This window comes from Eubalaena glacialis, chromosome 16 (assembly GCF_028564815.1).
Source record: "Eubalaena glacialis isolate mEubGla1 chromosome 16, mEubGla1.1.hap2.+ XY, whole genome shotgun sequence".
NCBI lineage: Eukaryota > Metazoa > Chordata > Mammalia > Artiodactyla > Balaenidae > Eubalaena > Eubalaena glacialis.
The window spans coordinates 31,201,899-31,224,283 of record NC_083731.1 but is presented as its reverse complement, the minus strand read 5'-3'; the positions used below and the strand labels follow the sequence as shown (position 1 = coordinate 31,224,283).

At 40.7% G+C, this 22,385-nt stretch overlaps 2 protein-coding genes and 1 pseudogene across 4 annotated transcripts in view; 1 reads left to right on the top strand and 2 right to left on the bottom strand.

Annotated features, from left to right (window-relative positions):
- TBC1D4 (TBC1 domain family member 4) overlaps window positions 1-22,385 on the bottom strand; it is a 237,955-nt gene that overhangs the window by 209,220 nt on the left and 6,350 nt on the right. For 2 of the 3 annotated variants that reach the window (XM_061171197.1, XM_061171192.1), the window contains exon 1: window positions 3,676-4,922. The exons of the other annotated variant lie outside the window; for it this stretch is intronic. In XM_061171197.1, the coding sequence (XP_061027180.1) occupies window positions 3,676-4,173 (498 nt within the window). In that variant the 5' untranslated portion in view covers window positions 4,174-4,922. Of the gene's footprint in view, window positions 1-3,675; window positions 4,923-22,385 lie in introns of those variants that run through there. 3 annotated transcript variants of the gene reach the window in all.
- UCHL3 (ubiquitin C-terminal hydrolase L3) overlaps window positions 3,690-22,385 on the top strand; it is a 103,475-nt gene continuing 84,779 nt past the window's right edge. The window contains exon 1 of the mRNA XM_061171199.1: window positions 3,690-3,750. The gene's annotated coding sequence lies outside the window, so the exon portion shown is untranslated. The remainder of the gene's footprint in view (window positions 3,751-22,385) is intronic.
- On the bottom strand, window positions 6,259-6,617 carry LOC133076618 (MORF4 family-associated protein 1-like; annotated as a pseudogene).

The window sequence follows — 22,385 nt, the reverse complement described above, 5'->3', positions numbered from 1 at the left end:
TGGAAATGATAAGTAACACCTTCATTCTCTAACAATAGTTATAAACACTAACAATTCTTGTTTTTTAATATGATAATATATATAACATAAAACAAGTTCTGCTTTTTAATGGGGAAATGGAGATAATGCTATATATATACACATAGCCTCTTTCTGAACGTAGGTAAAGGTAAGTAATTTGAGGAATATTAGTGACCTTCCCAAGATGTTAGGTAGAGAATCAGATATTCTTGGTTCTCCAACCAGTTTTAAGTCTACAACTCAATTTATGCCAGTGTGATTTGTTTTTTAAGTTATGTACAGTTAAGCACTTTTACTAGTTCAAATATCCAACTTTGGCTGAAATGTGCTAAGTCTGACATTCCTCCTATGCAAGACTACACATCTTGAATAAATGGGAACCAATCTGTATTGGCATATATTTGATCTGAAACTGGTTCGTTTGCTCCCAACCCATACCCCTCCTTGCACCTGGCAGAAATAGCTCTGTATCAGACCATTCTGGCTGAGCACTCCTTCAGGCTGTCTCAGGTTGAGCATCCTTAGGCTGACTCTGACCCGGAAGGTGTGGAGCCACAGGGCACATCACTATGGCAACTCCCCACAACAGACCCAAGCTACTCGCGCAGTGCTCCCATCTCTGAGGTCACATGTAGATCCACCCCCGCCAAAAAAAAAAAAGATGTGTGAGTAGATATGCTGCAAGACATTATCGTTTTATATACAGAAACCACAATCCTCCATCTCAGTGGCTTGGCAGAAACACAAACTTTGCCAATTATCTATGGTCACCCATGTCCCTGTTTGCCCTAAACAGTCCAGTTTTATACTTGCTATGCTTGTGTCATTTTAATGATGCCCCCTTTCTTAATAAAAATTGTCCTGGATTAAACAATAAATTATATGGTCATCCTACAGACAGGCCTATTTCAGAAAAGGGAGAGGCATGACAGACAAAGCAGAGGCAAGTTTACTTGGGGATGTTTTCAGGCCTTTCTGCTCCAGGCTACCTTCCATATTTTGTTCAGTGACTGTAGAAAATACTTAGGAGACTTAACAATAATCTTAAAGTCCAACTAAAAAATTCTCTACTTCAAATGCAGAACTCAGCAGCAAAGCAAACAGCAGGTCTTCTTCCTTCTCATTTCAAAGGTGCTCAGAACAATCCAGAGGTTCTACTCTATATTAGGCATACTGCTGGATGGTAATAATGTGATGAATTCATCCCTCTAACAAGTTCAATTGCAGAATCATCACTTCTGGGAGTTTTACTTATAAATTTTTCCCCCCAAATTATCCTAACTCTCCCCACTATTTCAACAGGAAATGTGACAAACAGCACTCAGTATCTAATGACTGCACTTGTCCACTCAACAAATATTTATGCCCAAGATCAAACGTGGCAGCCCTTAGATCTCTGAAGCCAACCTTCAGATGTGTTTTGTTTAGCCCAGATAGGATTCTTATATGTTTAAAATATTTGCTGATACTTTAAAATGTGGACTCATACATAAAAATCCAGATTTCCATCTTCTCTTGAGAAATCCGAAGCTCTGGCAACAATGGGCTTATATTCTGATAATGTAATTTCCAGTTGAAGCTGAGCAGCAGCTTGAGAAAGGACCTCTCTATCTAGTCCTCTATGGCCCTCACTCAACCTTCTTCCTCAGCAGTTTGAGTTTGTAACCCCTGATTTATAGCTGGAGATAATCCTTAGGTAGATAACAACTGGCCTTTCAAATTAATGATCCTCTGCCAGGGGCTCTCTAGGTTTGGAGCAAATAGGAATCTATATCTTTAGATCAAAGACTCAACTGGGAAATGGCAATAAACAGGAAAAGTTTGTTTTTTCTTTTATCAAAAAGCCATATGGCTTCCACTGCTCCTACAGGACCAAAGGGGGGAAATAAGCCTAAGCATATTATTATTTGTAAAGAGCACATCCAGCCTCTAATATCTAAATACAAAATGAAGGTAAATAAAATGGGATATTTTAATTGACCTTCCAATGAGTCCAGGGAAGACTCAACAGCCACTGTTGAGAATTTAAGGTGCCATAACCCATAAACAAACTTTGACCATCAATGAAATTAGTAATGATGTGTCATGCATCAGATCTGAAGAAAATAACCACCAAGAATCATAAAACATTCCTTAAAGTCCTGGAAAAATGCAACCACTTCCACCTTACTGACAGAACCCAAAAATCTTAATACAATAAAGATGTTGATAACGTTCAGAATAAAGAACATGCTGCACTCCAATTTCAACCTAGGTGAAAGCTAAAAATAAATTTTTAACAAATAAGCATAAAATGAAATTCATTTTAATCATGGTTAGAATCCTGAGATCATCTGTGATAAGGTATTTTACCATAACATAACAGTGGTAACATAAACTAAAATATTGGGAGTTCTGAGCCCTTAGGATATTAAACTAGTTTACAAAGTAACTGATGGAATCTAAGACAATGAGCTTTATTTTCTTCAGCTCAGCTACAGGTCTTTTTGTGAAAAACTATTGGAGAGTCTTTCAATTACAGATACTGGAATATATGAATTTTCAAAAATTAAAGCCTTATTTATAGGAAGTTTTTCTCATCTGACTATTAACTTCCCAGCTGCTAAAGAAACCCGCCACATAGTACAACTGAGACTTCATTTATTTATATTTAGACAACACTATTTTCCCAAAGAATCTAAAGTACTTTGCCCGAACATTCAGTAACTATTATGAGTAACAGCACCTGGGGGGCTTTTGATATGGTAAACTCCTTACACATTTTTTAAAAAGGGGGAGGTGCTGTTTTTCAAGACACAATCACTGTAGTAAAGATTGTTTAGATACCTCTCTCCAGACGAAAAAGGACTGTGTCCGTTTTTTTTAAGGAAGCAAAAACGCACTGTTTGGTAACAGGCACCTTGATTTGGTAAACTCTGGAGAAATATTAGAAAAGAGATGTTCACCTCTTCTACAACACTGATTTTTAAATCACCCAGGTAGGTACTGATTCTGTCTCCAATCAGTGTGGAAAAAACTGCAACAACAACAACAAAAAGTCTTCTTTCCACTCAAAATCTAAAGGCAGATTCGTATTTTGCTGACAATCGGACAACGTCTAGTAACTTCTCTCTAAGCCGGTCTCCGAAACAGCTTTCCAGATCCAAGACCTGCAGGTGCTGCTGTGACTAGGATGCGACTGTCCAAAGGGGCCAAGGTGCAGGACTCGACCAAGACCGAGAGTGTGTGCGGGGGCCTCTAGGAACCCAACCCTCTCCCGCTTTCCCTCTTAAACACACACGTGCACGCACGCACACACTCGGCCAAGGCCGGGCATGCCATCTCCAGTCACACCCGAAGACATCGAGATCCTCCCGGGACGCGCGCTGCTCCCGCATTCTCCTAGGGCGCACCAGCTCCTCCACCGTCCCGAGACCACTCTCCGCCTCCCTCCCTCTTCCTTGGCCCTGCGGGGAAGGAACCGCCGCCAGAAGCAAGCTCCGGACTCGGCGTCCGAGAAGCGGGACCACCCTGCGCTCAAGCGCGCCACGTGGAAGGCGCGCGCCAGCAGCTGGACCGGAGTCGGTCTTTAACGTGGGGTCCCAGCGCCTGCAGCCCTGCCACTCCTCCCGGGTGTGATGGACCCTCCCCCGTGCCTCCGAGCCGCGGTCTTGCCTGATTGGGGTCTGTGGCGCGGAAAACGTGGCAGGCCATCTGCGACTCCGGGTCGTCTGGCTGCGCCTTGATCAGGTAAGCAAAGTAGGTGAGGTCGTGGCTGTTGTGGATGAAGCGCGAGATGTGCTGCGCCTTGTGCTCGAAGATGAACACTGCCGGGTTGGGCTGCGCGGCCGTAGGGCCAAAGCCCCCAGCGGCACCGGCGCCCGGCGCGGGCACGCAGCGCAGGAAGGGCGCGCTGAGCACCAGCAGCACCTCGCGGGGCGCCGGCGCCCCGCAGCCGCCCGCCTCGGGCTTCTGGCTGCGCCGGCGGATCTCGGCCATGAGCCAGGGCAGCATGGGCAGCGTGGTCCTGCGGTCCAGGCACGACCCTCCCACGTACCACAGCCGGAACCTCTTGTCGCCCGGCTTCCCCTGGCCAGGTTGCGCAGGGGCGCCCGGCTCGGGCTCCAGGGGGTGCGGGAACGGCTCATCCTGAATGCAGCTGTGGGGCTCCATAACTCGCGCCTCCCGAGGGCACGGAGGCGGCCGGATCGGCGCGTCGCGCCCCCAGTTCTCGCGTTGAAGGCGCCGCCGAAACTGTGCCAACAGCCGCGCTGGGCCCCTGCGCCCGCCTCGGCGCGACCCCGAACTCCGCGCTTCAGTGGCCCTGCCCCATGCGGCACTTCGGGCGCGGCTCCCAGGCTCTGGCGGCGGGCACCCGGGGAGCGCCCGGCAGCAGGACTGGCAGGAGAGGGCGGGTTAAATCGCTATCCTTCTTGCTCCGGATCGAGCCTGGGTCCAAACTTTACCCTTCCTCGTCCGCGGCTCCGCTGGGTCAGAGGACAACGCCGAGGGCCCCGCGCCTCCGCCGGTCGCCGCCAGTTCCAGCGCTGCAGAGCCGTTGCGGCCGCCGCGCTCGCCCCGGGCGGGCACTGGGAGGCAGGGCGGGGAATGGGCTGTGGGCCGGAGGGGGTGACTTGGGGCGGAGCTGACTCCTACCAGGGTGACCAGCTGTCACCTGGAAGGTCGGGGCTCCCGGGCTTCGGCGCGGTCGGTTCTCGGGGAGGGCCTGCGAGAACTATTTCGATGGAAAATAACAAAAACAAAACGTGGCCTCGCGGGGGCCGCTCCTCCTCCGGTCGCCGCAGCCCAGCTCGCTGCTCCTCCTCCAACTGTTCCCGTCCCTCCCTCGCTTCTTCCTTCCTTCCAGGCTGCTTCTTTAATCGGGCTGCCACCCCGCCTCCCGTCCGGCGGGCGGAGAGTGTTGTCTATAAAAGCTTATCTGTGAAGTCACCTCTTCGCCTCTTTCTCCGGCCGCGATCCCAGACCGCCCCTCCCACCCGCCCCTCGGGCAGCAATACTGCGCCCGGCGCCGGCACTGCCCGGACCAACTCATCATCTCCCGGGTCACCGAGATCTCCGTCTTCTTCTGGGCGTCTCTGCTGCCCCCTGGAGAGGGGACCACTGTCAATGGGGCGCTGGGATTTTTTTTTTTAATTAATCATATTTGCTTGCTTTCAATTCCTTCTAAAGCCTGCATCATAATTTCTGAATCTTATTTCCTAATAATCTCCCAAAAAATACTCGTGTTTTAAATCACGAAATTACGATTAAATTTCTTTTCCATTTCAAAAGAAATTTATTTATGATTTTTTTATTAACACACATAGGGGCTTTGGTCATCTGAACAAAAAGAAAAAAAAATTTTAAGGCTTTTTAGGTCTTTGTTTTTCAAGGCAAATGAACACTTGTTACATGTTTGATTTTGACCTCAAATCCTAGTCAGATCTACTGCCCTGGTGACCTAGAAGGGACTTTATGGGCCCTGATATGCCTTTTCCTTTCTCCAGACTCTCAAGGCTCTTGTAGATTGTCTCTTTGATGCCATACTCTTAAACCTCTGTAATGTGTGAGGATATTAAAATAGTAAAGTGTGCTCCATCATTCCCTATTCAAACTTCTTTGTCGTTTAGGGTCAGATAGGTTGTCTAAATAAACGCACCTGACAGGTTATACAATAAACACGAGACAATATGCCACAAAACATAGCTTTCCTCCTTTGTCTCACAGAGGTATTCAAGTTCCAAAATATGTGCCCACCGTCTTCCATCTCCAACTCTCTTTTGGTTTTTCCCAGTCTTATCCAAAGCAGTCTCATTCCTACATTGCTTCACCAGCTACATCCAAGTAGTGCCTTCCAATGCACCTCTCAAGTTGGAAGATTCTGACCCCAAGTCTTCACATGGGTGTTCCAAAGTTCCAGAAAACAATCAGGTCACATGATAACACCAAAATACAAGGCCATGCCCAACATTTCAAAAACACTGCAAAGTAACAAAAACTGAAACGAGCTTTGATTAAGCCTTGTTTCACTTATGAGAGTATTTCTCAAACAAAAGTTATTTTTTAGGAACCAAATACATTTGACAATCTACCCCCATATCAAGGTCACCAGCCACTGACCCTAAGGGACACTGTTACATGGGAGTAAAAAACATACAAAAACTGAATAGAGAAAATGACCTGTTTCAGTTTCTTCCAGGTATCAGCCCATCCTTACCAGCGGACCAGAGTCCATCAGCTGTGAAAGCCAACCCTCCTTCAAGACGATTTGCTTTTCTCTATCTACCAAACCAGCTCCACCATCAAATCTGCCATCCTCGCAATCTCCTTGGCTTTCTCTTCCACCTTCTGGCACAACTCCGGCACTCTCTCATCAGCTTCCCCACTGGGATGCTGAAGGTGACTCAAGGCTTTCTCCTCCGAGGTCTCCACCTGCATTTCTATCTGCATGAGCGTTATTATCCATCTTCCACAACTTGCTCCTGGTCCTCAGGAGCCACCATATCCTCCCGCATCCCACGGATAACTGGAAGCAGGAACTGCTCCAAATCTTCCTAGGGCCCCAAAAATTCCACTTCCGCCAGTGCTTCTACCTTGTCCGGGTCCAAGGGGCGCATTTTTCCTGCCTCATCTTCAGAACCACACGACCCTCACGCCCTGCCCTGGGACAGCTGATCAGCAGTTACTGCTCGGGTCAAAAGCGACCCACACTCCTTGTCAATAGTATTCCCGAACTACCTTTTAAAAAATATCCCTTTACGCCTTTTGCTTCACAACTGCTCTGGGAGAAAAGAGCCTCACACGCAAACTGCAGAGCGGCGAACAGAATCACGATAAAGTATTTTTAACTCCAATTTCTCTTTAAAATATAACATGGTATGACAAACATGAATCTTCATAGCTTTTAGCGCAGCCAATACATTTTATTCATTGTATTTACCCAGTTCAGAGCTAGTGTAGAGATTTCTCACCCTTTTATATGTAGTAATATATATTTCCAGGGAACTCAGAAAACATTCTAGGGATAATTTAATCATTCTAATTTTAAAGCAGAAAGAGAAGTATTCTTTTTTCTTTTTAGCAAATTGGACTTTCATTCTTTTTACTCTTACTAAATTATAATTAAGAGTTAGGTAACAGGTAAACAAAAATAAGTGGGAAAGACACTTAAAGTTCCCAATTTTCTTCAAAGGGCTCATAGGAAAAATGAAAACTCTGGTTCCTCTCCCATTCTCTCTCTCTCTCTCTCTCTCATTTTTTTTTTTTTTTCCTTTAATGGTATTCGCACTTTCTATAAAGCCTTGGGACTATTTTTTATCCTATATGTAATATCACTACAATCAATTCCCATTATTCCTATGCAGAATTTCTGGGTGCACCCTGATGGCTCCCTTATAGATAGAATTTAAGCTCCAAGATAAAGATATTATTAATTGGTTAGATTCATTCATTCGGTTTACTCACACCACCACGTTTTTGTGCAAAGTAGAACCATGTCTTCAAAAAGCAGTGAAGGGTTTCCCTGGTGGCACAGTGGTTAAGAATCTGCCTGCCAATGCGGGGGAGACGGAATGGTCTGGGAAGATCCCACATGCCGTGGAGCAACTAAGCCCGTACTCCACAACGACTGAGCCTGCACCCTAGAGCCCGCGAGCCACAACTACTGAGCCCACGTGCCACAACTACTGAAGCCCCCACGCCTAGAGCTGTGCTCCGCAACAAGAGAAGACACCGCAATGCGAAGCCCACGCACCGCAACGAAGAGTAGCCCCCGATGGCCGCAACTAGAGAAAACCCTCGCGCAGCAACGAAGACCCAATGCAGCCAAAAATAAAGAAATAAATAAATTTATTTTTTAAAAAAAAGCAGTGAAAAGTCGTCCGAATGTGACTGAAACCTTGTAGAACCTTGCCAGAAACTCTCCTATACAGATCCTATTTCCCTAGGCCACATATCTGAGATCTATAAAAAAAGAAAGAAAAGAACGGAGATCTGGGGAAAGCATGGAAGTCTTGTGGGTTCTACCAAATCAACCAGCTTGGGAGCTAGGATTGAATCTGGAGCCCCAGCAGGCCATTTCTTACTGGTGAAAGAAAGTGATGCAATAAACATCTACTTATTGACAGAAACACAGAAGAATTGTCTTTTATTACATGACAGCCTAAGTGTGATTGCTTCCTGCTCTGGAACATCCTTAGCCCTCTCTTTGTAATCTTTTTGTGATGTTTTGCTTACTGTACATTAATGAGCATTATTACTGTTTACCAATACCTGATCCTCTCCACATCCTGACATATGGGAAGGCAGGCACGATCCTAAGACTTGCTTTGGAAGTGAAATGTGACCAGAGGTGACTTGGGTCACGTCTTTGAGTAGAAGCATTTAATTGCCAGTAATCAACGCCCCAGCCCTCTCGTGCTGTCCATCCCCACGCTTCCCCTTCAGTGGCCATTATGGAAACATCAATATGGAGGTTCCTCGTGATCGAAGCAGTCCAGAATGCTGAGCCAGCTCCTAGAGGACAGCTGTCCTGGAGAACCTCCCAGGCACACAGCACACTTCTTGTAGTGGGAAATAAACTTTTTTCTTTGTTAAGCCACTGGGATTGTGGAGTTGTCTCCTACCTTGTTGTAAATCTATCCTATCCTGTCCGATAAGGTTATTATACTATAGTATATATTGTATCTTATATAACTTGCTTTATTATCATTTAGACATTTGACTTATTGCATGAATGAACTATATGGTAAGCTATTAGTTTCTTATCATCATTGTATCACCTGCAGAAGCTTAGAGAATTGCATGCACATAAAAAAGTGTTCAATTATAGTTTGATTACTTGAATTTAGAAAAATACAAGAGGATGATACAATTTTAAATGTTTGGCAGCTATTACACTGAATATGCAGGTCTATGATGTTTACTAAATGCTGGGGCAATAAATCATGCTCTGACCCCCAACCCTTCCACTCTCAACCCCACTGTTGCCCAAAAAAGGGCCAAAGAATATGCTCATGAAAAGCATTTCTAACAATCTGCAAGAAATATCTCCTGAATAGTCTTGTAGGCACCTCTACTATGATATCCAAAAGTAAACACATTTTTTTAAAAAGTGCTCCTCTAATATCCCAATATTATAATGCTGTTAGAATTAATTAGAAGTTGTAACATTCAGTCAAATCCTAGTTTAAAAACTATATACTACATGAGAAGTATAAGGGCCTGAGCTAGTGTATAAGACTGGAAAGGTTCATCTCAATCTCTTAGCTTGTCTCCTTGCTTCCAAGCACAAATGTACTCTCTCTTTTTTTCTCTCTCTCTCTCTTCCATTCTGTACCCTCCCCCAATATCTACTTTTCTTCCCGCTTAAAAATCTTTAAATGAAGATACATTTCCTAAAGCTCAAAGCACGAATCTTTCTAGTCTTATATTGGCTGCTCCTCACTCCCCAACTCCCTCACCCAGACAACCTTTCCATTCCCAGATGCATTACATGCTCAGGTCTTCATGGGGCTTCCTAAGCTTCTTCCTCTCCCCGATTGCTCTGGCTTCCTAATGCCCACAATTTGAATTTCCCCCATCTTTCACTACTGAAACACTTATCTATTGTTCAAGACCCAAGTCAAGAACCATGTCTTTTGTGAAGTTGTTTCTTACTTCTCCAGTCAGTGTTAGTGGCCCTCTCTTCTTGGGTCTTTTTTTAAATACATTTCACTGTTATAGCTCTCATTACATTTATAATTACTGGGTGGTTTTTCTGTGTCCCCCACCACAAAGAGAGCATCTTGAGAGAAGGGATTATTTGTTTTGTGCTCTGTTTTCCTCCAGTAGAAAACACAATAGCTGACCCTTAATGGGGTCTTAATAAATACTGAGTGAATGAATGAATTGAATTGAATAAATGGCAAATGAGAATTTAAGAAACTAAAGATGAAGAGGGGATTTTACTATCACAGAGGTGATACACCAAATGATTTAATTATATAATTTCAGGTAAATGTACTAAATATATCCACTAGCTAATGATAAAATACTAGAAAATAATAGAATGCCTCTCTAAAATTGTGGTGGAGTTCTGACTGGAGGTAGTAAACAGAGCACAAGTGTTTGTGACTGAATAACAATTTGAGATACTATCAGGGTTTTCCCCTTATTGTTCCTTGTTCCCTGTGACCTTCCCCCAGCCCAGGCAGCCAGGGCATTGCATCTTCACTGATCCAGGGAAATGACGACACAGCAGAACACAGATAACAAAAGAGTCCATTCTTAGCTTTCAGGTTTCAAAAGCTAAGAACCTTGCAAAGGCAAAAGATTTGGGATACTACGTGCTCTCAGAGTCAGTTTCTCTTGCTCTTCATACTAAAAAAAAAGAACAGTTTCCCAAATTTGGGAGATGGAGACAAAGAGACAGGAAATAAATAAAGGATAGCTACTAGGAAACTAGATATAAAATATATGATTTTCAAATTAGTAGAATAATGATCTATCCAGTAGGAAAGGAAAGGGAATAAAAAGAAAAAAAGAAAAGAAAGGAAACAAAATTAAAGTGTGATAATTAGAAAACTTAAAATAGTATGGCTACAGTAACTCCATATAGTAACTATAATAAATGTAAGTTAGTTACTCTAACAGACCAAAAGATAAAGACTTAAAGATCCAAGAATATGTTGTTTACAGAATCACTTTTAAAACAAAAGGATAGGGCTTCCCTGGTGGCGTAGTGGTTAAGAATCCTCCTGCCAATGCAGGGGACACAGGTTCGAGCCCAGTCTGGGAGGCTCCCACATGCTGCGGAACAGCTAAGCCTGTGTACCCCAACTACTGAGCCTGCGCTCTAGAGCCCATTAGCCACAACTACTGAACCCACGTGCCTCGAGCCCATGCTCTGCAACAAGACACCGCAATGAGAAGCCCGTGCACTACAATGAAGAGTAGTCCCCGCTCGCCGCAACTAGAGAAAGCCCTCAATGAGAAGCCCACGCACAGCAACAAATACCCAATGCAGCCAAAAATAAATAAATAAATTAAATAAATAAATTAAAAAAAAGAAAGTATATAGAAACATTGAAAATAAATAGAAGAAAATATATCAGGCATACATGAATGAGAAGAAAATCAGGGTCGTGGTTTCAATATTAGATTAAATAGAATTTGAGGCTAATGAAGGGGGTCATGAAGAAATATTTGCCAGCATAAGTATTAAGAAGATGATTTTATTTTAAACACATGCACACTAAATAAATTGCTCTCAGATACATAAAACAGAAACTAAAATAATGACAGGAAAAATAAATAGTTGGTGACTTTAACAAATCATCCTCATATACTATAAGATTAACTAAATTAAATATAATCAAATTTATAAATTTGATTTACAGTTTAAATGTATGTAATGAATAAATGAATAGAGAATACAAAATTTTTATAGAGCACTTGTGAAGAAAGCTAAAATTGACTATGCACTGTGTCACCCAGGAAACCCATAAATTCCAAAGAATTGCTATCATATACAACATGTTTTCTGATTATTATTCAAGGTAAACTAGGAATCAAAAACATAGGTTTAAAAATCCACATATCTGGAAAGTAAGAAACATAGAGTATTGAATAATCCTGGTTAAACAGAAAATTATGAGAGAAAAGTTTAAAGATATGGAGTTAAGTTTAAAAAGGAATTGTCTGTCAAAACTTGTGGAATACAGATAAATGTATTGATTAAAGTACACTTCCAAAATAAAAAAAAGAACAAATGAAAACAAATAAACTAAGAATTTAACTAAAAAGAGAAAAAAATGACATGGAAAAACCCAAGGAAAGAAGGAATAAAATTGAGTCTAGAAATCAGGAAGATAAAGAATGGGGAAAAAATAGAAAGGAATAGCAAGGAAGAATGTTTTCATATCTATTGATTATATTGTTTTGAAGGATTTGGTGATCATATTTTTTTGTCTATTTTTTAAACTAGGGCTAAATTATAGAATCTCCCCATATTAGGAATAGTAACATTTTGTTCAGCATACATTTTCTATATTTCTCCCAGATTCTCATTATCTTTTTTGGACATAACAAAAAGAGAGAATACAGATTTTTTTTTCAAATACTCATGGAATAGTCAAAGAAATTAACCACACCTTGTCTTTTAACAATGTTTAAGATGTATTCACAAAAATTGAGATAATTATTGACTTACTTCAGCCCACACCCCAAATATAGGTGCTACTTCTTAATACTCTTGTCAGAATTATAAATTAAGAATTATAAAAGTGACATTTTTTAATTAGGAAATTGAGGCACAAACTAGGCAGGTAATGAGAGTAATGTTCTAGAAAATGAACACAATACATAGCAACTGATTGCTAATCAAATGCACAGTGCTTGGCACAGAGAAGGTGACTAATAAAATTCTGGTGAATGAACATGTTTAGAGCTCTGTTGAATGCCAAAGAACAGAATCAGTTAGTTACAGAGCTTAAAATTTTTTTTTGAATATTTGAATTTTATTGTATTTATTTGTTTATACAGCAGGTTCCTTTGCGTATTTTGCATAACAAGATTTTATCAGATGTGTCTTTGGCAAATGTTTTCTCGCAGCCTTGAAGAAAACATTTGCTTGTCTTCTAATCCTCTTGATACTGTCTTTTGTAGAGCAGAAGTTTTTAATTTGATTGAAGGCCAGCTTATCAATTATTTTTTTCATAGACTGTCTTTTTTTTTAACTTTATTTTTTATACAGCAGGTTCTTATTAGTTACCTATTTTATACCTATTAGTGTATACATGTCAATCCCAATCTCCCAATTCATCCCACCACCACCACCATCCCCCCACTTTCCCCCATTGGTGTCCACACGTTTGTTCTTTACATCTGTGTCTCTATTTCTGCCTTGCAAACACGTTCATCTGTACCATTTTTCTAGATTCCACATATATGCGTTAACATACAAAATTTGTTTTTCTCTTTCTTACTTCACTCTGTATGACAGTCTCTAAGTCCATCCACGTCTCTACAAATGACCCAATTTAGTTCCTTTTTATGGCTGAGTAATATTCCATTGTATATATGTACCACATCTTCTTTATCCATTCTTCTGTCGATGGGCATTTAGGTTGCTTCCATGACCTGGCTATTGTAAATAGTGCTGCAATGAACATTGGGGTGCATGTGTCTTTTTGAATTACGATTTTCTCTGGGTATATGCCTAGTAGTGGGATTGCTGGGTCATATGGTAAATCTATTTTTAGTTTTTTAAGGAACCTCCATATGTTCTCCATAGTGGTTGTATCAATTTACATTCCCACCAACAGTGCAAGAGGGTACCCTTTTCTCCACACCCTCTCCAGCATTTGTTGTTTGTAGACTTTCTGATGATGGTCATTCTAACTGGTATGAGGTGATACCTCATTGTAGTCTTGATTTGCATTTCTATAATGATTAGTGATGTTGAGCAGCTTTTCATGTGCCTCTTGTTCATCTGTATGTCTCCTTTGGAGAGTTGTCTATTTAGGTCTTCTGTCCATTTTCTGATTGGGTTGGTCTTTTTTTTAATATTGAGCTTCATGACCTGTTTATATATTTTGGAGATTAATCCTTTGTCCGTTGATTTGTTTGCAAGTATTTTCTCCCACTCTGAGTGTTGTCTTTTCATCTTGTTTATAGTTTCCTTTGCTGTGCAAAAGCTTTTAAGTTTCATTAGGTCCCATTTGTTTATTTTTGTTTTTATTCACATTACTCTAGGAGGTGGGTCAAAAAAGATCTTGCTGTGATTTATGTCAAAGAGTGTTCTTCCTATCTTTTCTTCTAAGAGTTTTATATTGTCCGGTCTTACATTTACGTCTTTAATCCATTTTGAGTTTATTTTTGTGTATGGTGTTAGGGAGTGTTCTAATTTCATCCTTTTACATGTAGCTGTCCAGTTTTCCCAGCACCACTTATTGAAGAGACTGTCTTTTCTCCATTGTATATCCTTGGCTCCTTTGTCATAGATTAGTTGACCATAGGTGCGTGGGTTTCTCTCTGGGCTTTCTATCCTGTTCCACTGATCTATATTTCTGTTTTTGTGCCACTACCATACTGTCTTGATTACTGTAGCTTTCTAGTATAGTCTGAAGTCCAGGAGCCTGAGTCCTCCAGCTCCGTTTTTTTCCCTCAAGACTGCTTTGGCTATTCAGGGTCTTTTGTGTCTCCATACAAATTTTAAGATTTTTTGTTCTAGTTCTATAAAAAATGCCATTGGTAATTTGATAAGGATTGCATTGAATCTGTAGATTGCTTTGGGTAGTATAGTCATTTTCACAATATTGATTCTTGCAATCCAAGAACATGGTATATCTCTCCATCTGTTTGTTTCATCTTTAATTTCTTTCATCAGTGTCTTATAGTTTTCTGCATACAGGTCTTCTGTCTCCCTAGGTAGGTTTATTCCTAGGTATTTTATTCTTTTTGTTGCAATGGTAAATGGGAGTGTTTCCTTAATTTCCCTTTCAGATTTTTCATCATTAGTGTATAGGAATGCAAGATATTTCTGTGCATTAATTTTGTATCCTGCAACTTTACCAAGTTCATTGATTAGCTCTAATAGTTTTCTGGTAGCATCTGTAGGATTCTCTATGTATAGTATCATGTCATCTGCAAACAGTGACAGTTTTACTTCTTCTTTTCCAATTTGTATTCCTTTTATTTCTTTTTCTTCTCTGATTGCCATGGCTAGGACTTCCATAACTACGTTGAATAACAGTGGTAAGAGTGGACATCATTGTCTTGTTCCTGATCTTAGAGGAAATGCTTTCAGTTTTCCACCATTGAGAATGATGTTTGCTGTGGGTTTGTCCTATATGGCCTTTATTATGTTGAGGTACGTTCCCTCTATGCCCACTTTCCAGACAGTTTTTATCATAAATGGGTGTTGAATTTTGTCAAAAGCTTTTTCTGCATTTATTGAGATGATCATATGGTTTTTATTCTTCAATTTGTTAATATGGTGATTCACATTGATTGATTTGCGTATGTTGAGGAATCCTTGCATCCTTGGAATAAATCCCACTTGATCATGGTGTATGATCCTTTTAATGTGTTGTTGGATTCTGTTTGCTAGTATTTTGTTGAGGATTTTTGCATCTATATTCATCAGTGATATTGGTCTGTAACTTTCTTTTTTTGTAGTATCCTTGTCTGGTTTTGGTATCAGGGTGATGGTGGCCTGATAGAATGAGTTTGGGAGTGTTCCTTCCTCTGAAATTTTTTGGAAAAGTTTGAGAAGGATGGTTGTTATCTCGTCTCTAAATGTTTGATAGAATTCACCTGTGAAGCCATCTGGTCCTGGCCTTTTGTTTGTTGGAAGATTTTTAATCACAGTTTCAATTTCAGTGCTTGTGATTGGTCTGTTCATATTTTCTATTTCTTCCTGGTTCAGTCTCAGCAGGTTGTGCATTTCTAAGAATCTGTCCATTTCTTCCAGGTTGTCCATTTTATTGGCATAGAGTTGCTTGTAGCAGTCTCTCAGGACGCTTTGTATTTCTGCGGTGTCTGTTGTAACTTCTCCTTTTTGATTTCTAATTTTATTGATTTGAGTCCTCTCCCGCTTTGTCTTGATGAGTCTGGCTAATTGTTTATCAATTTTGTTTACGTTCTCAAAGAGCCAGCTTTTACTTTTATTGATCTTTGCTATTGTTTTCTTTGTTTCTATTTCATTTATTTCTGCTCTGATCTTTATGATTTCTTTCCTTCTGCTAACTTTGGGTTTTGTTTGTTCTTCTTTCTCTAGTTCCTTTAGGTGTAAGGTTAGATTGTTTGAGATTTTTCTTGTTTCTTGAAGTAGGCTTGTATTGCTATAAAATTCCCTCTTAGAACTGCTTTTGCTGCATCCCATAGGTTTTGGATCGTCGTCTTTTCATTGTAATTTCTCTCTAGGTATTTTTTGATTTCCCCTTTGATTTCTTCAGTGATCTCTTGGTTATTTAGTAACTTATTGTTTAGCCTCCATGTGTTTGTGTTTTTTACGTTTTTTTCCCTGTAATTGATTTCTAATCTCATAGCATTGTGGTCAGAAAAGATGCTTGATATGATTTCAATTTTCTTAAAATTACTGAGGCTTGATTTGTGACTCAAGATGTGATCTATCCTGGAGAATGTTCTGTGTGCACTTGAGAAGAAAGTGTAATCTGCTATTTTTGGATGGAATATCCTATAAATATCAATTAAATCTATCTGGTCTATTGTGTCATTTAAAGCTTCTGTTTCCTTATTAATTTTCTGTTTGGATGATCTGTCCATTGTTGTAAGTGAGGTGTTAAAGTCCCCTACTATTATCGTGTTACTGTCGATTTCCTCTTTTAGAGCTGTTAGCAGTTGCCTTATGTATTGAGGTGCTCCTATGTTGGGTGCATATATATTTATAATTGTTATGTCTTCTTCTTGGATTGATCCCTTGATCATTATGTAGTGTCCCTCCTTGGCTCTTGTAACATTCTTTTTTTTAAAGTCTATGTTATCTGATATGAGTATTGCTACTCCAGCTTTCTTTTGATTTCCATTTGCATGGAATATCTTTTTCCATCCCCTCACTTTCAGTCTGTATGTGTCCCTACGTCTGAAGTGGGTCTCTTGTAGACAGCATATATATGGTCTTGTTTTTGTATCCATTCAGTGAGCCTGTATCTTTTGGTTGGAGCATTTAATCCATTCACGTTTAAGGTAATTATCAATATGTATGCTCCTATTACCGTTTTCTTAATTGTTTTGGGTTTGTTTTTGTAGGTCCTTTTCTTCTCTTGTGTTTCCAACTTAGAGAAGTTCCTTTAGCATTTGTTGTAGAGCTGGTTTGGTGGTGCTGAATTCTCTTAGCTTTTGCTTGTCTGTAAAGCTTTTGATTCCTCCATTGAATCTGAATGAGATCCTTGCCGGGTAATCTTGGTTTTAGGTTCTTCCCTTTCATCACTTTAAATATATAATGCCACTCCCTTCTGGCTTGTAGAGTTTCTGCTGAGAAATCAGCTGTTAACCTTATGGGAGTACCCTTGTATGTTATTTGTCGTTTTTCCCTTGCTGCTTTCAATAATTTTTCTTTGTCTTTAATTTTTGACAATTTGATTACTATGTGTCTCAGCGTGTTTCTCCTTGGGTTTATCCTGCCTGGGACTCTCTGTACTTCCTGGACTTGGGTGGCTATTTCCTTTCCCATGTTAGGGAAGTTTTTGACTATAATCTCTTCAAATATTCTCTCGGGTCCCTTCTCTCTCTCTCTTCTCCTTCTGGGACCCCTATAATGCTACCCGAATGTTGCTGCGTTTAAGGTTATCCCAGCGGTCTCTTAGGCTGTCTTCATTTCTTTTCATTCTTTTTTCTTTATTCTGTTCCGCGGCAGTGAATTCCACCATTCTGTCTTCCAGGTCACTTATCCTTTCCTCTGCCTCAGTTATTCTGCTATTAATTCCTTCTAGTGTATTTTTCATTTCAGTTATTATATTGTTCATCTCTGTTTGTTTGTTCTGTAATTTTTCTGGGTGTTTGTTCTTTAATTCTTCTAGGTCTTTGTTAAACATTTCTTGCATCTTCTCGATCTTTGCCTCCATTCTTTTTCCGAGGTCCTGAATCATCTTCACTATCATTATTCTGAATTCTTTTTCTGGAAGGTTGCCTATCTCCACTTCATTTAGTTGTTTTTCTGGGGTTTTATCTTGTTCCTTCATCTGGTACATAGCCCTCTGCCTTTGCATCTTGTCTATCTTTCTGTGATTGTGGTTTTTGTTCCACAGGCTGCAGGACTGTAGTTCTTCTTGCTTCTGCTGTCTGCCCTCTGGTGGATGAGGCTATCTAAGAGGCTTGTGCAAGTTTCCTCATGGGAGGGACTGGTGGTGGGTAGAGCTGGCTGTTGCTCTGGTGGGCAGAGCTCAGTAAAACTTTAATCTGCTTGTCTGCTGATGGGTGGGGCTGGGTTCCCTTCCTGTTGGTTGTTTGGCCTGAGGCGACCCATCACTGGAGCCTACCTGGGCTCTTTGGCGGGGCTAATGGCGGACTCTGGGAGGGCTCACGCCAAGGAGTACTTCTCAGAACTTCTGCTGCCAGTGTCCTTGTCCTCACAGTGAGCCACAGCCACCGCCACCACCCCCCGCCCCTGCAGGAGACCCTCCAACACTAGCAGGTAGGTCTGGTTCAGTGTCCTATGGGGTCACTGCTCCTCTCCTGGGTCCCGATGCGTGCACTACTTTGTGTGTGCCCTCCAAGAGTGGAGTCTCTGTTTCCCCAGTCCTGTCGAAGTCCTGCAATCAAATCCCACTAGACTTCAAAGTCTGATTCTCTCAGAATTCCTCCTCCCGTTGCTGGACCCCCAGGTTGGGAAGCCTGACGTGGGGCTCAGAAACTTCATTCCAGTTGGTGGATTTCTGTGGGATAAGTGTTCTCCAGTTTGTGAGTCACCCACCCAGCAGTTATGGGATTTGATTTTATTGTGATTGCGCCCCTCCTACCATCTCACTGTGGCTTCTCCTTTGTCTTTGGATGTGGGGTATCTTTTTGGGTGAGTTCCAGTGTCTTCCTGTCCTTGATTGTTCAGCTGTTAGGTGTGATTCTGGTGCTCTCGCAAGATGGAGTGAGTGCATGTCCTTCTACTCTGCCATCTTGAACCAGACTCTCCAGAGGTTAAAAGTTTCTGCAGAGGAAGCAGCTTCTCTCTTTTTTCATAATTTTACAATACCCATTTTTGTCTTACTGCCTAATTCAGAAGTGCCTCGAGTGAAAATCTCTGAAAAACTCTTTTGTCATAAAACCTATTTGAGGGATGAAAAGAAATAGGGTTAAAATGAACATTTATTTAATGCACAATTTCAGGCCAGACAGCTCCACATCTGCCAAGCATATGCAGTCAAGCACAAGTTATGAAATACTATATATTTGAATGAAGATATTAGTATGGAGAGATTAAACACTTCCTGCACTATGCACTCCTTTATCACTAAGTGGAATTTCACATTTATGCTCTTCAGAATTATGTGGATTTAAACTGATATTATTGACTATTTTCTCTTGAATCTAATGAAAATCTTTGCAACTGAAAGCAGTAGTGATGCTGCAATAAAACTGTCCCCCTGTAAAAATGCTTCCTGTTTAATTACTATTTCTAATGGGCCCTAAGAAGCTTAAAAATAAATCTATTTTAAGTCTGTCATGGATGAATTATTCCACATTTTCCTTGCTGATTTTAAAACGCAACACTCAAGCCACTAACATAATAGAGATTAAAATGAACAAATATACATGTAATATTTTTCAAACCAATAATTATTTTGAATAGGTAATATATGTAGAGGGTAGAGAGTTTGAAAGTTACAAAAAAAGGTAAATACAGCAAAATGTAAGTCTCCCTTCTGTTCCTTTCCCCAGATACCCTTTTTCTTTCTGGAAACAGCCATTGTTATAAGTTTATTATGCATGGATCTAAAAATGAAATAATAATAATAGCCACCATTTGTTGAATATTCACTCTGCACCAAGGTTCCTCACAAAAATGGTATGAGATAAGGACCGCTATTTTCCTCATTTTACAAATGATAAAACTGAGTCATACAAACATTAAGAATCTTTTTTAGGGTCACACTTTGTAGGTGGAAGAATTTTAGTTCAAACAAGAGCTATTACTCATATTTGTACAGGCTGTACTCAAACAGATACTATACTAGAGAAAATAGCTGAACTAGAGTAATAGTTACTAGGATAATTGAAATTTGATAAAACTTTACAATGATGCCTTTAAAGGGTCTTTAACAGTTAAGAACTAATTTACTTACTTATGAAGTAATATTTATTGAAAACCTACTATGGTCCAGGCACTGGAAACATACTTGCCATCCTCACATGAGAAATGCAGGCAAGGGAAAAGCAACTACAATATTATGCAGTATGCAGAATTGGGATCATGCCATAACAAAACTCTAAAATATGTGACGTTGATTCCAAGACCATGTGGCAGATGAAAAGGAAAACTTTAGTAGAAATAGCAAGAAAACGATTGCAGGAGACTAGAAAAAAGGTGAGAAGAAGCTTAAAAAATAGTGACCCATGTCATATAATATAGTGGTAAAAGTATCACCTGCAGTAACTTGAAAGATAGTCCACCCAGTAACCTGATGGACTTTTGGATTTGAGCAGAGATTTCTAGGAAGAAAATTGAGAGTGTTTATACTAGCTGAAGTATGAGGAGCTTCAAGAAAGAGATGGGCTCCGAAAACAACTGACCAATATGTAAGCAGAATTTAAAGAGATTATAGAGGGGCTAGAATTTGCCAGTCTGGAATGTAAACTCTTATTTCCAGCTTCTCAAGCAAATAAAAGATTTTCAAATTAAGACATGGCCTAAAGATGAAGGATAAAATCAAAACTATGGCCAGAAGACACTTTTCTAAGGCTTCTAAGGAATTTAAATTGGTGCTTTCTTGGGCTGAAAAAAATGGCTTCTCAAAAGCTTAAAGATGTAGGTCCACAGAAGCCTGATCCGAAAGTAGCAGTAAATTAGCCTAAAAAGAGAAGACTGTCTTGAAAACAAGTGTGGCTTTGGCTTCTAGAGCATGGAGTGAACTTTCATCTGATATATAGAAAACTCCCAAAGTTCTTAAGGGAATTGTACTAGCAAAAGTACTGCCAGCCTGGACTAATAGGGACCGTGACTATTCAATCGTAAAGAAGTTTCTGGGTTCCTAACTTTATACAGGCAGGAACAGGCTGAGAAAGTTGCTCAAAAGACATACAAGGAGATGAATTGGAATTGGACATTTGGATTGTAAGTGTCTGTTGGATATCACAGCAGAGAAATCAGAGGAGTTGAACATGTGGTTCTAAAATTTAGGAGACAGGACTTCCCTGGTGGCGCAGTGGTTAAGAATCCGCCTGCCAATGCAGGGGACACAGGTTTGAGCCCTGGTCCGGGAAGATCCCACATGCTGCGGAGCAACTAAGCCCGTGTGCCACAACTACTGAGCCTGTGCTCTAGAGCCTGCGAACCACAACTACTGAGCCCACGCGCTACAACTACTGAAGCCCGTGCGCCTAGAGCCCGTGCTCCGGAACAAGAGAAGCCACCACAATGAGAAGCCCACGCACCGCAACGAAGACCCAACACAGCCATAAATAAATAAATAAATTAATTAATTAAATAAAATAAATAAAATTTAAGAGACAGATCTGGGCTAGAGACATAAATTTGAGAATCATTAGCACGTATGAAATACCAAATTACAAATGCAAACTTTCAGCTTTGGTTGAAATATAGGCAAAATCTTGGGACCCCAAGTGACAATGTTATTCAATGAGAATTTTTAACAGAAGCAGAAAATTGATGACACAAATGCTTTTGAGGATACAGAGCACTGGGCTAGTTTTACAACACTATCATAAAAGTCAGGTTCCCAGAAAGAAAAAAAATTCACCCTAGATGGATTCAAATAAGACTTTAAGGAAAGGAGTAACAAGGAGTGGGCAGAACTGAGGAGGACAGGGAATATCGAGGCACTGAGAGCTTTGCAGCAGTGGGGAAACATTATTACACCTATGACTAAAAAGTCTAGAGTAGGAAACAGTGTTTTTTGTTTTGTTTTAAAATATTTATGTTTTATTTATTTATTTATTTTGCCTGCATCGGGTCTTAGTTGAGGCACGCAGGATCTTTAGTTGCGGAGAGTTGCAGCATAACTGTAGGATCTAGTTCCCTGACCAGGGATAGAACCCGGGCCCCCTGCATTGGGAGCATGGAGTCTTAGCCACTGGACCACCAGGGAAGTCCCCAAGAAATAGCGTTAATGGAATCTAGAGGGAGGCACTGCCCGGCAGAACATATAGTTGGGGAGGGACACAGCTACTGCCAGAGATATGGCACAGAGCAGGGAGCAGGCAGGGAAGAAATGCCCTGACCTTGCTCTCCTCTTTTGCTGTATCTCCAGCTGGTATACATGCCACTGGACAAGCCAAAGGGGCACAAGTGATATAGTCCTCAGAGGACAATTTTCCAAGGCATAAGGCAAGGGAGAGAAGGGCAGAGTGTATCCAGAGAAGCAAATGGAAAATAACTAGCACAGGATTTAGGTAAAGGAGAAGATTTAATAACATTTATAAATCAGGTATCAAAAATGCAAAAGAATGTATAGCACTAGCCAGGTGGGGAGAAGGCCATGTTGAATTTATATATGCAGTTTCTGTATCATAAATATGAATCACTGGACAGTTTGCTGAGAAGGACAAAGAGAACTTTTTTGTGATATTCTACTTGTAATTACAAAAGAATTATCATCATCATTGTCATAGTCATCATCATCTCCTTCAAAATGTAACATTAACTCAAGACAATAGATACTACAAAGTTTGTTTTTCATGTTTGTTATGATAATGTATTTGTGAATTACATC